The sequence below is a fragment of the Cryptomeria japonica genome, chromosome 5, assembly GCF_030272615.1.
Source record: "Cryptomeria japonica chromosome 5, Sugi_1.0, whole genome shotgun sequence".
NCBI lineage: Eukaryota > Viridiplantae > Streptophyta > Pinopsida > Cupressales > Cupressaceae > Cryptomeria > Cryptomeria japonica.
The window spans coordinates 287790820-287808720 of NC_081409.1; the positions used below are offsets into that span (position 1 = coordinate 287790820).

Here is a 17901-nt window from a genome sequence, read left to right on the forward strand (position 1 = left end):
GCCTACTGATTCCTGATCGACAAACACGTGGGTTCCCTGTCAGATGGGGTAGAGTCATCTGAGACATGATTATTGACAGGCATTTTTTTGCTTGGGATTTGTGATTATTAGCTACTTTATATTTTTTTACTTTAAATTATATTTTAATTAAATTATTCTTAATGTCTACTACTAATTATTATTTTTTGATTAACGATTATCAAATTTAAACTAAAAATATAAGAATTTTTGTTAATAACAATATCACACTCACGCTCTTACTACCCTTATAGAATGCCTCTCCATATGAACAACAAAACCTAAAAATGATGAAATTAAGGGTTTTAACCATGGACATGGAGGCCTGAATTCATTAGGCAAAAATGTTGTTGGAGAGCATAGACAACACGAGGTAAAACAGAGGCGATGATGAGAAGAGGAAACTTGCAATAACAGCAAGTCAAATTGAAACAAGAAAATTATAAAAATAAGACAAACCAACTGCTCTCTCCGGGTACTCCTAATTCACAGAGGATGGACATCGCAGGAAATTAGAAACGATGAAGTGTGGAGTCTATGTAACATGTACAGAGTGGAGGCATTAACCTATAGATAGGATTTCAAATAGTTTTTTATACTCCTACCACCTCAAATAGATATAAACCACGATAAATAATAAATATAGAAGCATTTAGATGGACTCGGAAGAAGGGTTTCCTGCACGGAAGGCGACAAAGCGAAAGGTGAGTACATATGCTCCCTTCTTTACTCTCGGTCTTGCCAGGTTCAATTTCTACTTGTACTTCCTCTGCTCCTATTTACTGTGTTTTGAACCAAATAATATTGAAATGGGGGCTCAAAATAGAGAAATTAATTTGCATTAATGTTGGCTGGTTCACCAAGCCAAAAAATCAATAACAATCACGTTCTCAATTATGCTGAAAGAACAGTGTTAATAGGTGCTTTCAATCTGTTAACCAACACAATTCAAGCACCTGTTAGTGTATACAGGCTTTGAAAAAGCTACTAGTACCATTGCCACTGAAGGAAAAGAAAATGTGCCCGTGTTCGTTAAGAAACAAATTCCGCCTGTTTTTGGTGGCCCTGGTTTGTTTTTTATGATTTCTAGTACATGGTCTGGTGACAGGATGTTTATGTTTTGTTTTTGTTTCTCTTTTTTATCTTAATGATAATTATTTAATGTCATTAGTTTTCAAGTTAAAATAGTATTAGTATTTTATTAAGTTCAAAAGTTTAACTTTTTCTACAAGTTAAATTTAAAGTTAAAGTTAAACTATCAATACTTTATATATGTACTTTCAGATTAGATTTTTATTTTCAAATTTTAGTATTTTTGAAGTTTATTTATATTTTAGTATTTTCAAGTTCATTTAAGTTTTTGTATTTTTAAATATATCATAGTTCTATATTTTTTAATTTACTATTAGTTTTATACCGTATCCAGCTGTACCAAACCTGGGAAAAATCTGCCATACTGTGTTCATGAACCCCAAACTTGTACTCGTGCCCATACATGAACCAGCGACGTAGGATTTCATCTTTATAATGGGCATTGTGAACGTCAGAATATTTTGGGAGGCATTCATGTAATTTATTTTCTAGAAAATTTTGATTATCTTTATTTGAAGTTAAAGATTTGTAAGATATAGCCTTGTTTTTCAGAAGTACTGACCAATAATTTTTTTTATTATTTATTCATAGGCATTTGCTTTAACAAACTGTTCTAATATGGAGTGCAAAATATCCTCTTGGCTCATTTGATTTCCTCCCTGCTTTACAGATGGAACTACAACCAGATCAAGAGGAAGGAGAAGACAAAGAAATATCCAAAAGAGTACGGTTGATGTCTTCTTCAAATATGCCCGGGAGTGCTCACGTTATATTTTCACGGTCATTGGAACCTGTATTCACTTTTGCCTTAAATTAGTCACTGAAATACATTTTGTTTAAAAAGCATTTTCAGTCATATATTACATAAACAATGCTAACTTTCCCCTTGAAGAGATCAACCCCAAACTCGGATCAAACTAATTCAACAAACAACTAGCATTAAAAGAAAATAGGCAGTAATACATTAGATCAGTTGGTTCTGGTATAATCTCGGACAGTTATGCACACTGAGACTGAGTTTATTACAATGGGGAATCAAACATAAATTAAATATAGTTCAAACAGTCACTCACTGATAACTGGTGGGATCGATGCCTGTTACTGGTCTTGTGAGTCTCCTAGATGTTTGGCTTATTATTCTTAACCTATTATGATGTGATACTGGGAAAACTCTGTTTGGTCTGCTTGCTACAGCCAGATACTAATCAAATCTTAGTCTTGAGGTCATGGATTTATTCTGATGTGACGCCCTTTGTCTGATGTAACCTCTTTCTAGCCTCTGCACCTTTGTTGGTTGGAACAGACAAGATCGGATCTGTTCCTTATTGGCTGCCACCTGGTAATTAGGTTAAACATAATGATGCCCTTCAAAGTCGCAAAAACTCAAACTCAGATCAGAATAGCAAACCTGCAGATTTGCCCTTGAATTTGGACAGCAAATGACATGCCCAGTGTTGATGTATGAGGGATCTCGAGGTGAAGTTCTAGGAAACCGCAGAACAAGTGATCTACCCTTGCTGGTCACTTGACAACAGGGGTTTCTCCAATGCTTATGATGCTCAACGACTGGGGCAGTTTATACACCGTACTCATTGTTTGTTGGATGTTTTACCTCAAGGCTGCGCTCTAGGGTTTTTGTCTCAGAATGCAGGTAGAAATAAAATCAGCAAAATCAAGTCTTTCTTTTTCGTTCACACCTCTAAGCAGACTTGGAGATATGGCAATAGCTCACAGGAAACAGTAGAGGTGGGTTTTTGTCCAATTTGGTGTTGATCACCTCTTGATGGTTTTGTCCCAAGTGTGATAGGTATGAATCAGCAAGATGTAAGCCAAAAAATTACCTTTCAAAGAAAGTTAACCTCCTTTTATACGTGAAGGAAAGATCCTTTGGATTCATGTCAGCCTCAAGAGTTAGAAATCAATTTGGCCCCAAAAATTGAAATTTGTATTATCAATAATAATATTAATATTAATATATATTTATATTATTAATTCAGGATTTAGAAAAACACTTCTATTAAATTAAAAATATTAATAGTTTTCCTTCTAGATGAAAGGGTACATGACAGTCCTTCCGCCCTGTAGATTGTTTGTCCTCAAGCAATGACAACTCTGGAAACACCATCCACATTTCACCAAGGCAGTGTAACATGGATTCATGCTCATTGATACTGGGCACTTTTCCTTCAAGATAAAATGGTGATTCAGGAATTAGACAACAATCCTCATCCCTGCTGGCATACATGGCAGTGTACCCACTAGAGCAACCCACAAGCTTCACAAAACCTTTACCATTCTCAACACTCTCTGCTTCTACACGAGCTGCATTTATAGCACGTCGGACTTCATCAACAGTTGTGTCAATACCAAAGGATCTGCCAATGGCAGCAATATTATTGTTAATAGTTTTAGGTATCTCTGCATTTGCAACCTTCAAGCCACACTTCTGAGTTTTCTTGCAAATAATAGCTGCTCCTCTTTGGGTTCCATCACCTATAATTATATAGACCTGATTAATGCCACATGTAATGCCCTGTCTGAAGGACCAAGGCAAAACCTTAGGGAACAATTTTTTTGAAATAACAACAACAATAGGGTTATGACAACAGGTTGCACTTGCACCACAACGTGCACACAAGTGTATGTGGAACATAAAGACACCAGGGGAAAGATGTAATGTCCCCACTTTGAAATACAATTTAATGGTAAATGATAAATAGTAAAATAAAAATAAAAATATAAAAGTATATAATTAAATTTTAATTAAGTTAATGAATGGTCAAAGACATGAAATGAAAAGTTGTGACTCCCTCAAACATGAGATATTAAAGGGAGAAGAGAACCTCATTTGAGGGGGATAATTTGGGAATCAGAGGTGCAGACTTAATTTAAATGTGCAGTCTGATTGTTGAAGGTTGTGTCCCTTTCAGAAAGGCAGAAATAATCAAGAGTTGCACTCTTTCAAAGGGTGCTGATGGTGAAAGGGTGTGCCTCTTGCCAAAGGGCATACATGGTGAAGAGGTGTGACCCCTCCCTCACATTGAGAGATATAAAGGAAAGGAATCCAAGGATCCAAGGAGATCACCATGGATCAGATCAAATCAGAACTGTTATTAAACTACGGGCAGTAGCATCTTTGTTCTTGGTTGGGGATGTGCTTAATATGTATGCTTAATATATGAAGCCTGATGATGTTCTTATGCAGAATTCAGTAGTGATATTAACATAGACTGCAATATGTATGACATTCATACTAAATCCATAATACATGAATCAGTTGGAAAGAAATAGACTGCACTCAGAATTACATCTACACTCTGATCTAAATGAAAAAAGAATCAAAAGGGGGAATATTTTAGCATAACAGAAAACAATAAAGGGACCGGCAAACTGTTTTCCCTTTAAGAAGATAAAGGAACCCTCTCTCTAACCCTCCCTTATCAATTGAGAATAGTAATCTAAGGTAAGATTTAGGGAAATCCCAAAAGGGGACATTACAAAAGATAACTAGAATAACCTCACCATTACATATTAAAGGTGATACTAGCGGAAGACTAAACAGTCATGGGACAAACCACCATGACTAACCTATGAGGGAGATGGAAACTACACCTAAAAGACAATCTACTACAAACCCATGATTAAGTTCTCCCATTAAACCACATCAAGCCAGGATTATTGATTCTTCCCTTTCCAATCTAATACCAAGACATGCTATTAAACACATATGACATACTTAGAAACCAACACCAACACAGGTTGTCTAGGAGCCAACACAACACAACTAGATAAAGACACAGTCAATTTATGAGACAAGGAGTAGGATGAGGACACTGGCCACCTCTAGTCCACTCAACAAGACTAAAACAATCTTTAACAAAAAGGGCCAACCTACACAAGAGGTTGTCTAACTGGTAGACCTCACTCCCTCTCAATCCTATCGGGGTTTGAAGGTCAGGGATACACCTTACCTCATTCATCACAAGAAGGAAACTCAACCCAAAGTAGCTTGAAGTCTGATGTTCGAAGGACAATCGGGGGTTAGGACCTGGCATATTAGAGATTGAATAAGGAATTGTGGAGGCCTGACATTCGACATTTGATGTTTGACGTCCGATGAACCCAAGACCTTTGACTTTCGATGTTCGATAGATTCTCATTGAGGATTGGGGGTTAAGGGTCTGTCCTTCCAAGTTTGGAAATCAAATAGTGGAAGATTGATGCTCGAAAATTGTTAGGGGTGCAAGTCTGAAAGTACTTTGTTGGGGATCGGGGATGTATCTACCCCTTTCTGAAAATGAGATGCGAACATCCGATACTTGATGCCCGATGCCTGACACTTAACAAAATTGGCATTAGAGAAGATGGTTTTGGGGTCGGGGTTCCCAATACAATTTCCATACTAAAGGAACTTTGAAGCGCGAAGGCCCAATCCATGAAAACTAATGCACTTAGAAAACTTTAAGGCAATGAAGATACTTTCGAGGGTAAGGGGTTGGGGGTGCACTATACTTGTTTATAAGTGAGCTTTATGAGGCTCAACCGCAAACCTCGAAGCCCAAAGCACTAAGACAAATCTCTATCTTTAGACTTGTGAACACAACTTTTAAAAGGATTAAGTGATACAACTAGGAGATTTATTTTAAGCCCAAATAAAGATTCCTCTATAAATTTTACCAACTTTACCATACGCATAAAAGCAACTTGATCCAACATAACATAATCATGCTCGGTCCCAACACCGAGTTCTTTAATCCAATCCACACACACCAACATGGTTCATCTAGTTAAGTTACATCCATCTCAAGAGAGAGGTCCATGAAATAATATTACATTGCAAGAGGACTCAATTGTCTTATCAAATATACAACTACATAGCAATTAACCAACTAAAGAGTATAAGCAAATATGTGAGAAGTGGATCCATTGAGCATCTCAATCTGCTATCCCTTTGACCCCAATGGTGGTATACACGCCACCTGACCATGTGGAATCAAAAGATCCACTTCCTCCGTGCTAGGAGATGGTCACAATGGCCACAAGCACACTCACACCAAACATACAGGGATAGGGCTTACACACACGCTATACATAAGTATACACGCACATACACATCATACAATGAAGTCACCAATAACATCAATAATATCAATAACATCAAAGGGACAAATACAAGTCCTCATTGGGCATGGACACCAATGGCACAACCAAACACTCACATTGGGCACACTCACCAATGGAGGAAAGCAATACATCATCATTGGGCATGATCACCAATGGTACAAAAATAAACTCTCACACATGCAAGACTCATGAGAAAGAAGTGTTGGTTTTTGTAACTAGGTAGAAAAATAAAAGTTGAATTCTGATTGCCGAAGGCAACATTAGAATTCAACTTAAAGTAATAGGGCTGGACCCATTCTTCTATGTGGCGTGTGAATTAGTCATGTAATGTGCTGGGCCCAATAACCATATCTTGTATTATGACAGGACCACTTCCTAAACGTGTGGACCCATAAATGTTCCCACGCAACACATTATGTATTCCTAAATGAAACGTGTGGTTAAGCATTTCATAGGGCTGGGCCTCAAATAGGAAACGTGTCACAAGTTGCAAGTTATGTAGGACCCAAATTGGTGCCAAAGTGCAAAGTGAATATGTAAAATAAAGAAATTAGTTAAGGCCGACTTAGAAGACTTGAACATGAATCTTGTATATAAACAAGATTCATTCTACACAACACACATCTCTATCAAGTGCGATCAGTCTTATGCAAGAACAGTCAGCGAATAAGGCATCTTAGAGAGTGAATTCATTGGACAACTTGCTGGGCAAGGTGATCCGCTATACTTCAGTGATCTCCCTCTTCAATTGATGTCGATATTCTGCTCTCCCTGAAGACACACTACAGCTGCATATGCTAGGTTCAGTCTGCCCTAAATTGGCAACCAAATCAGATAAGTAATCTGATTCATGTAATCTGCTCATAATTAAGAATCTGATCTGAATCTTTCATGCTGGGTTTTTCCTCCAAGAGGGAGGTTTTCCCAGGGTACTTGTGTCTTGTGTTGTGTGTTCTTATTGTTATTTCTGTTTTTTCTCAATCTGTTTATAACTTAGGTAACTAGATTAACATCTGATTACCTAAAGTCAACAAGAAGGCATAAACAAGTCCAAGCCTAAAGAATACACAACATTCGAAAATGCAAGATTGAAGTCAACACCATTCGAAAAGGAACAATGCATCTTTTGGGTGCTACTCAAACTATACTAGGACTAGATGCTAGAGAGCTAGTTAGGGAGTGTCATCATGGACAAGAAGCTTAGCTACCATATGGAACTGAAGACCCTCTTATACAAACGAGGATGTTCGATCATACAAGTATCATAGATCCTAGAGTGGATTTATCTTGCCAATCAGATCCTTAGCCTTTACTAGCACTCAAGGCATGTGCGGGGCAGCCATTATCTTGATTTGTTAATTACCCATGTTTTATTAGTTTTCACTTGATTAAATGACTCCTACATGCAATAACCACACATACCCGCTTTGGGCCGTGGTAATGTTGGGAGCCACTCCCATAACCCTCTCTAGTACCTACATCCTAGGCTCATCACATTCACTAACAAATGTGGCATAAGACAATGCAAAATACAAGGCTTTACCAATTTTCGAGACACATTAGCAATACATTGGTTTCCACATTTCACTCATTTCAATATTCTTCAGATCAAACTACATTCCATTTTCTCATTTTCACATTTTCTCAAGCACATATCAAACAAAACAATACAAAAATAGAAACTTCTACAAAATTTACAACATGAATCCCATTGACTTGGCTCATCATTTCACACATGAAATTCCAATTCCCACATTTTAAAACATTCAAAGACTCCCAAAACATTAAAATTTTTCCATTTTTCATTCAACACAAAAACCAGAAATTTCCATGAAACTGCATTGAAATAGCTTCAAATTTTACCAAAATTTAAATTTTTGAAAATAAAAAATCTAAAGGTACCCTTTGGTTCTAAAAGTGCTTAACTCTCCTCTTTTAACATTCACATAATAGGGTAAGCCTTAGTCAAATCATTCCTCACAATAGCATAACCAATATCTTGTAAATCATCATCACATGGTCCAATCACTTTCATACATTGCAAATCATCATTACATGGTTCAATTACTTCTGTACTTGAAGATTGGGTGGATGCTCCTTGAACAACTTTTGAAATTATTGACACCTCTTCGTTCCTCTCGAGCTCTTCATGTCCCAAAAGAAGAGTCTTTCCCATGTTCACTTTGTTTGCCCAGTTCTTATTTTCATATCATAATACTCCTCAAAAGACATGTCACAACGGATGACAGGATCTAGGACAATATAATCAGCATGATATTTCATCCTTTTATTCTCTTGTCAAGGGTGTATAGGTTGTCTCTTTTGTTTCAAAAATATTTTCTCTGTCTCCCATTGTTCCATCCTTGCGATAAAATCCTTCTGATATTCATGCAACTCTTGTAACATTTCTAACTTTCTATTATGGATTCTTGAATTGTCTTCATCTTCATCTTTCTGGTCAATGGATATAATCTACCATAGAATGATAAACTTCTGATGATTCACAGGCTGACAGAATTCTGGCTCTGACACAACAGTAATGTTTTAAACTTCTAGGGTTTAATAACTTCACTTTAACAGATGCAAAATACACAGTTCATATATTACATAGACAATGCTAACTTTCCCCTTGAAGAGATCAACCCCAAACTCAGATCAAATTAATTCAACAATCAACTAGCATTAAAAGAAAATAGGCAACTAATACAGTAGATCAGTTGGTTCTGGTATAATCTAGAATTGTTATGCACACTGAGACTGAGTTTTTTTTTTTGATCGGTAATTGAGTATTTTATATTTCTAAAATAAGATTACATCCAAAGTTTAACATTGTCTGCAAATAAACCAGTCCATCTGATACTAGTAGTAAAGTCTATCTAGCTCCTAGCAGCTATCATATTATGCATTACAATCATAATAAAAAAAGATGGGTCTGAGCCCACTTTCTAACTTGCCTCTGCAATCGCCTTTCCCTTAGCATCTACAGCATCAGTTGGGGCTGGATTCTGACCTATAATCTCAGGCTCACATTGACTCCCTGTGGTCTCCCCTTTCAGCAACGTTCTGAATCTTTTCACCATCTTTGATTTCGCTGGTCGACCATGCCTGCGTTTTGGGCATTTCTCCTGCTTCTTCAATGCGCGGTACTCCTGGTAAGAGCCCCACTTCGCTTGTTCCAGTCTGACCTCTCTCGCTTCCACCCCATCTATGAAGAACTTCACTCCTTGCATCCCAATATGGGCCGGCATTCTTCTCACCTCTTTATTGCAATCCGCACTCTAGATTAAGAATGGTTGCAATGGTGTATTGTATTCACTCACGTGCAACCATGTTCAACCTGGGCATACCAAGCCCTTCATATCTCGGGCCATCGCCATCAGACTGTCGGACCCCTGCATCGACTCCTTTTTGATGCACCTCGTCATTATCCTTCTCACACTGTCTTTCGGCTCTGGCTCAAAATACCACGCCAAGAATATGGAGACTATGTCTGCATTTGTTCGATACTTGAATTCAGCATTGAGCTACTCATCTCCCAGAATTATCTTTACCCTTGTTATGAGTGTTTTGTCTTCAAATAGAAAGATGTTTGGTAGCCGTTTGTTTGTTACCCTTCCCCAAAATGCCACTTGCTGCTTGTTCATTCTCACTGAGAAGTTGGCCTCTATTCTTCCACTGCCCTGTTTTCTCTACTATTCGAATCTTCTCAAACACACTACTTTCGGTCGATTGGAATGAATGTTTCCTTTGTCCTTCCAGCCTAAAAAATTGCTCCCCACTTGCCATCCTTCAAGTAAACTTAGAAACTTGCTTGGCCTTAGGCGATTTGCCTCATGCGAAGATCTTTTGGTCTTCGCACCTCCCATGTGTGAATTGGCTGGACATTAATGCTTGGAATTAATGTGCCGTGATGGAGTCATTTGTTAACCTGCTGCCTATTCCTCTCCGATGCATTCTCTATTACGGAAATGTAATTGGTAAAAAATAATTGTTGTATTAACAATGAGCAAATACGCTCAATAAAAAGATTTACAAAATGTACAAAACAGCAAGTTTCTAAAAAGAAACTGCGAATAAGATCAGAAAGAGCTTATTAGAAATATTTACATTATATTACATGATTGAGCATTAAATAAATAATAAAGTATTATTCTAATACCCTCCCTTAATGCTCAATCTATCAGCTACACCAATAGACCCCCTGAATTTTACAAACTTATTTGGACTGAGGGGCTTGGTGAGAATATCTGCTGGCTGCTCCGCTGTAGGAACATATAGCAACTGAATGGATCCGTCTTCAACCAACTGTCGAATGTAATGACAATGAAGCTCTACATGTTTGGTTCTTTCATGAAAGATTGGATTCTTGGCAAGTTTGAGAACTCCCTGATTGTCAGAGAACAAGGGAGTCGGACCTGCTTGAGATATTTGTATATCCGCAAGCATCCGGCGAAGCCAAACTGCCTCACAAGCTGCCTTAATCGCTCCCCGATATTCTACTTCTGTCGAGGAAGAGAGCCACTGCCTGCTGCTTCTTACTAGTCCAAGTGACTGCACCGGATCCCAAACTGAACACATATCCAGAGGTTGACTTCCTGTCATCAACCGAACCTGCCCAATCTGAATCTGTGAACCCACCGAGTCTAGGATCATGACTCCTAGTGTAAAGAAGTCCATAATCAGAGGTGCCTTTCACATAACGCAGCACACGCTTCGCTGCCACCCAATGATCAGCCTTGGGGGTTGTCATGAAGCGTGAAATGTAGCTCACTGCAAAACTGAGATCAGGTCTAGTAGCAGTAAGATAGATGAGACTGCCCACTAGTTGCCTGAATTGTGGTTCATCTACAGGAGGAGAATCAGACTTGGCTGACAACTTCAAGCCAGTCTCCATAGGTGTGGAAGCAGGTTTGCAATCTTGCATTCGAAACTTGTCAAGCAAGTTCCTAGCATACTTAGATTGAGAAATAAAAATGCTACCATCTGTCTGCCAAACCTCAACACCCAAACAATAATAGAGAAGCCCCAAATCTGTCATATCAAAATCTTGGCACAGATCCTGTTTGATTTCTGCAATCAAATGTGCTAAACTGCTAGTAATGATTAAGTCATCCACATAGACAACAAGAAAGAGAATATCATCACCAGAGTGTTTGATATACAAATTACTGTCAGAAGGGCAATGCTGAAAACCATGAGCAACCAAGTACTGATCAATCTTAATGTACCACGCTCGAGGTGCCTGTTTAAGTCCATGGAGTGCTTTAACGAGTCTACATACTTGATGTTCTTTGCCGGCAACCTTGAAACCAGGGGGCTGCGTCATGTAGACTTCTTCCTGTAATTCACCGTTTAGGAAGGCACTCTTAACATCCATCTGATGGACTTTCCATCAAAACTGAGCTGTAATAGTGAGAAGAAGGCGAATGGTACTCATCTTGGCAATAGGAGCAAATGCCTCCTCATAATCAATGCCCTCCCGCTGTGTGAATCCTCGAGCAACTAATCTGGCCTTGTATCTATCTAAGGTACCATCTGCATGATACTTGACCTTATAGACCCATTTGCAGCTAATGGGTTTCTTCCCTGGAGGAAGATCAGAGAGAACCTAGGTGTTGTTCTTCAGAAGGCTTTGGTATTATGCATCCATTGCCTCTTCCCACTTTGGAATCCCTTTTGCTTCGGTATAAGTTTGAGGCTCATAAATGTTGTGAATGTTGGCCATGAGAGCAAAGTTAATTGTATTTTGCTGCTTGCCCTTATTTCTGGAAGATCTACCCTCAATGAGCTCATCAGGATGAAGATCACTGATGGTCTTAGGCTCCACCACTTAGGCCGGAGAGTAGATGTGCCAACATCAGATGGAAGAGGAAGAATTGGAACTGAAGGTGGAAGAGGATCTGGAACAGGTGGAAGATTAGCATCATCCGAAGGAAATTCAGGTAGTGCATCATCAAATACAGAATCTGCATCATCCCTCCAATCAGGTGAACCAAATGGAAGAGGAACACCTAAATCAAAAGCCTTCAAAGGCTGATCCTCAGAATTTTCCTCAGACGAGGAAAGCTGAAATGGTCCTCGATCTTCATCAAAGACAACATTGGGACTGAAGATGAGACGATCAGTGTCTACATCAATCAGTTGTTAGGTCTTATGGTTGTCATTGTAACCTGTAAACATGAGCTTCTGACTCTTGGAATCCAACTTAGAGTGCTTGGCATCTGGAATCCAAACATATGCAAGAGAGCCAAAAACTTTCAAATGGTTGATCTTGGGTTTGCGACTAGTCCAGGCTTCCTCAGGAGTCTTCCCTTTAACAGCATGAGTGGGAGACCTATTAAGGAGATAGACTGCAGTAAACAGGAGATAGACTGCAGTAAACACTGCTTCTGCCCAATACTTCTTAGGAACATTTTTGTGTTCCAACATAGACCTAGCCATTCTGTAACGGTGCGGTTACGACGTTCTACAATGTCGTTCTGCTGAGGGGTGTATGGTGTGGTTAACTGACGTTTTATACCATGTGTATCATAGAAAGTGGAGAAAGTAGTAGAACCCAAATCCCCCCCATTATCAGACCTAAGAGTAATAATAGAACAACCATACTCTTTTTCTACCAAGGCCTTAAATTTCTGAAATACAGGAAACACATCTGATTTCTGTCTAAGAAAGTACACCCACATCTTACGACTGTAATCATCAACAAAAAGTAAGAAATACTTGCACCCAGTAACAAAAGTAGTATTCATTGGACCACATACATCAGCGTGGACCAACTGCAGTACCTCAGAGGCTCACCATGAGTCACCACCCTTGAACGGCGTCCTGTGCTGTTTCCCAACTTGACGAGCTTCACAAACTCTATTCTGAGTTTGAATTTTAGGCACGCCATGCACTAAATCTTCCCGAACAAGCTGAGCAAGATAATGAATGTTCGGGTGACCATTTCGTTGATGCCATAGATGGGAGATAGAGGAGGATTTTGCTGCGGAGGCATGCTCAAGAGAATCACCTGTATCCACAAGTCTATAAAGACCATGATCCTCAATACCAACAACAACTGTATTGTGTGTCGCACGATCAACAATAGAACACTTATGTGCATTGAAGATGACATCAAGCTGAGGAGAATGCCGCATAATCTAACTCACGGAGAGAAGGTTCAGTTCCATGCCAGGAACGTAGTACACATTGAGGAATATGAGATTCCTCCCACCAGACTGTATCTGAACGTTGCCCTTGCCGACAATTGTATACTCCTCACCTCCTCCAAAAATAACTGAATTAGTATAGGGAGAGAATTCTGTAAACCAATCACACCAGTGAGTGAAATGTCGAGAAGCACCAGAATCAATATACCAAGCAAAAGATGTCACATGGTCTGCAGGTCTTTTAGCCATGAAGGCGCAAAAGGCAGACTCTTTCTGCTCTATGTGCTTAGCGACATTGGCTTTAGGCTGAGACCCTCCCTGCTTCTGTTGTTCGGAAGCTAACCGGTTGCGACAATCCTTAATCAGATGGTCATATTTGTGACAATAATTGTATTGAACCTTCTTCTTTTTCGAGCCTTCCTGTGACTGACTAGAGCCCTGCGACTGAGAGAAATGAGATGACTGAAATTTGCCTTTGTCCTTGTGAAAGGATTTGGCTACAAAGGCTTGCTCAGAGGAGGATGAAGTGGCACCGCTACCAAACTGTTGTTTCCAGCGATCCTGCTGCAAAAGTTTGGTGCATAACTCTGGAAATTTCAGATCAACATTCGTAGATGTAATGTTGAAAGTCTCTATGAAGTGCTCATAGGATTTTGGTAGACTTTTGAGGGTTATGACTACCATATCCTCTTCCTCCATTTTTCGAGCAATAGTGTTGAGTTGATCTCGAATGTCCTTAATTTTCGTGAGATGCTCCTGTAAGGACATGCGTTCATCCATCATGATGGAGAACAGTTGGTTCTTCAAGAAGAACGCTCGACTTTTGTCGGATGTCTCATGCAACTCCTTCAAATGCTTCCAAATTTCTGAGGTTGATTGACCAGAAGGAATCTGAGGTAGCTGGTCATCTGTGACAGAGAGCTTGAGAAGCATGACAGCTTCCCTATTGCGGTCATCAAATTTGTCTTGATCAGCTCCGGCTGCAGAAGGATGAGATTCTTTTCCCAAGACAAGATCATCTAGGCAGCGATATTTGAAGATTGTCAGCATGCGCTGCTTCCAGGTGTTATAATTTTTGCCATTGAATTGCTGACTGCCTTCCAACATCAAGTTGGTCAATGACGCCATCTTGCATGTTTCCCAATGCACGAAAAACGAAAATCAAAGAAGAGGCGATAGCACAGAATACAAAGCACAAATCCCAATGAGAAAATAGAGGTAGATACAGGTACGAACTTCAAAAAACAAATGAAGTATGGCTGACACAAATTTCGAGAAAAGTTTCCGGTTGACCCAGAAAAATCCAAAGACAACCCAGAAACCCTTGTGAAAAACCCAGAAAGAATCTGAAATCAGAATTGAAATCCGCTGGCACGAAATTCGAGGCGCGGAAACAATGCACCCACAAAATTCTGGAAAGGACCTAGTTGAGCTCTCAAAAAAACCCACCAAGAATCTGCAATCAGAAAAAAAATTCGACTTGATCTGAAGGGTAAAAATCCTAGTCGAAAATGTAGATTTCTGTCCAAAAATGGCAAAAAAAATTGCAGGCGGGAAAAAATTGCGTTGCGCAGAGCAATGAAGTCGTGCAGAAAAAAATGAGGGTGGAAAAAGATGCGATTTAATGAAAAAATCGCAGAAAAACTGCCCAGAAATCCGGCGTGGGTTGTAAAAGAGAACAGAAAATCGTGAAATATGCAGAGAAGAGTCGCATTGGACAGAAAAAAATGCCGGAAGAAGGATGCGATCTTGCACAAAATCGGCTCACAATAAATTTCCATTCAATTCTATCGTAAGCTTTTTCAAAGTCAAGCAGAGCCATTGAGGCATTTTCATCTTAATCCCTATCCCAAGCCATCCTTTCTCAACTAGTAATCAGATTAGCTAAAACATATCTGCTTTGAACAAAGGTCCAAGAAGGAAGGCAATCTTTATTTAATGAAACAAAGAAAATGGTGACATATATTTAAATTTACCTTCTGCCTTCGTAAAAGTATCCACCAGGATGAACAACCTTAGTTCTCTGAGTTAAAGAAGGGAACTTATTATTTCTTATTTTTTCTCCCCCTGGATGGCTTCATTTGCCACCTTCAGCAAGCTTCCCTCCATGATCTTCCACTACAGCAAAAACCCCTGTGCCTGAGACAGACAATTTTTCACCATACATGGGCATAAATGATTTCCTGGTTCCCTCCATCTTTGCAGCTTTCTTACTGCCCAAACAATTAAAATTTTGCTTGTCTATACTCTGAATGACAACACCACTGCCTCCACTCTCGCCTTCTCCATCACCTTTACAAGCAGTCCATCAAACATTAGCTAAAATCAAATTCAAACTAAGCTTTCAGGAGCTTTTTAATATGGGGTAATAAATGAATGCAACACACGGACCAAAAATGAAACCATTGGTCAAGCAAAACCACAACAACAAAAAAAAACAAAACAAAAAATATGAGCAACAAGCAACCCTAAAACACATAACAAACACCCTCGAGACAAAACAGGCACCGAGAGTACTGATTTGCACAAGGAAGGAGGAGAGTTTAAGAGCTCTCATGGAGGATGACTGTTGGTCTTCCCCAACCAGCTCAAGGTCACTTCCCATTCTCCATGTATTGGGAAATTAAATTTCTCTTGTTTAATTACTAGTACAACCGACTATAAAATTTCTAAATACAGAGGAGAAACGATTGGGCATTGGAGCAATGGGTAATAATCCCACATGACAGAATTGAACTTTTAAAATTATTGAGTCCATTGAATTACTTTCACAAATGCATTGGTAATATCATTTACCTTCTCAAGGATAGAGTCCCCTAGGGTTCTTTTCCATTCCTCTCTTTATGTTGGATGTCTAATAAACTTATGGAGTGTAAATTATTGTTTAGGTCTCTGAATGGGCACGTGTTCATCATACTTGAATGGAAAATTGGAAATCCTATTGCAAGTGACCATTTGATGTCTGTTAAACTTGACGTGGAACTAAACATAAAATTTGCAGTGATGCTATTACTTGATTTTAAGTATGCCCCTCTTGACTTGTTGCGTTGCTAGTTGCTGAGTTGTAATCACCACAATTGATATGGATTTAAGTACTTAAGGTTTAAGTCAGTCAATCACTTTTCAGATTCTTTAAGATGAACAAGTTGGTCATATGTTAGGTAGACTGGCTTGTCTTTTTCCTGACACTTCAGATGCATTCTGTTTTACTGTTTTCTTCTTAATTGTTACACAATGAATATTTGGATGCTGCTATACAAATGATAGGAAAGGAACCTACTGAATCTTTTTGTGTTGAATTGTGTTCTTTGTATGCTTTTTGTTGACATATTTGTTGCATGTTTAATTCTTATTTTTTAATCAACATTTAGCTTCTAATTGATATGTGGCCATTTATATATCTTTATGATGAATTGATTTCTTGACTTGTCTCAGGAGGAAACAAGATACATTGATGGAAGTGAGTTCTTCTCGATACAATATAATGATATAAAAGAAAAGATTTCATTGTCAGAACAAGAACTTTTTGGTATGGTTCCTGCTTACTTTGTATTTTTCTTTTTGATGTAAAAATTCTCAAATAATCAAATTTTAGGGAGACTTATTTCATCTTGTGTGTTTTGTATCTGCACAGAGAGGGATTCTGTACAGTCTATATGGGATGCTTGGCAACGGATGGATGTAGAAACTATAGATAATATTTTAGTGACAGCCTGCAAAGATATTCTAAAGACTCCATTTAGTCTGAATCAGTATCACTGCATGAACTTTGTATATATCTCAAAAAAGATGCCAGAAGCATTTAGCTTACCAAAGGTGTATAAGGTATTCAAATTTGCTAAACCAAATAAGTGTCGTAGATTTTGCTCTTAATTTCCACTTCTTTCGTCTGATAGCTGACATGTGAGTTGTTGTTTTTCTCTTAAATTTTGAAAAGAGCATTACAGTATGTAGAGTATCGGGGCAAATAATAATATCAAGTTACATTCTTAGGATCTGATGTAGAAGACACTTATGATTAATCTGTAGTAAATCTGATCTATAGAACTAATCAAAATGGACACCAGTATGATTAAAAAAGGCACCAAATTAACTGCTAACTGTTTCTTTTATTTTTTTATTAATTTGCTATTTCCTAAGCTCAACTGAATTCTGGGGATGGGGATGGCAGAGGATGGTGGGGTGTTTCTCTGGTACAGGGGTATTTTGGGCCATTTTTTAGGGGATGGCAGACAAGGAGTGTAAAAAAATAGGATTTTTTTTTAAAATATAGAGAAATTTCAAATATGCATATCATAACATTGACAAAGCAATCATCATAGACATTGTAGAAGCTTAATACATAGCATCAGACCTGAATTGAGATTTCACATGAGAATCGGCAAACAAATTAACAAAATTCAAATGCTTTCATTGTCAATGTGCATACATATTATTATAAGAATTATAACAAAAATGCCCAAAGCCTCCAAGTTTCAAGTATGAAATGACATAAACTGTAAACAATAAACATAGA

The 17901-nt window shown here is 38.4% G+C and overlaps 1 protein-coding gene across 11 annotated transcripts in view; it reads left to right on the forward strand.

Annotated features, from left to right (window-relative positions):
* Window positions 1-273: 273 nt before the first annotated feature.
* The window catches only part of LOC131045838 (uncharacterized), a 313161-nt gene continuing 295533 nt past the window's right edge, over window positions 274-17901 (forward strand). For 4 of the 11 annotated variants that reach the window (XR_009105875.2, XR_009105876.2, XM_059221423.1 and 1 more), the window contains exons 1-4: window positions 274-722; window positions 1781-1903; window positions 16821-16914; window positions 17020-17210. Coding sequence is in view for 6 of the 11 variants with exons in the window: in XM_059221423.1 (XP_059077406.1) it covers window positions 675-722; window positions 1781-1903; window positions 16821-16914; window positions 17020-17210 (456 nt within the window). In the remaining 5 variants the exon portion in view is untranslated. Of the gene's footprint in view, window positions 723-1780; window positions 1904-16820; window positions 16915-17019; window positions 17211-17901 lie in introns of those variants that run through there. The other 7 variants (XR_009105873.2, XR_009105874.2, XM_057979503.2 and 4 more) reach the window with 4 other exon arrangements.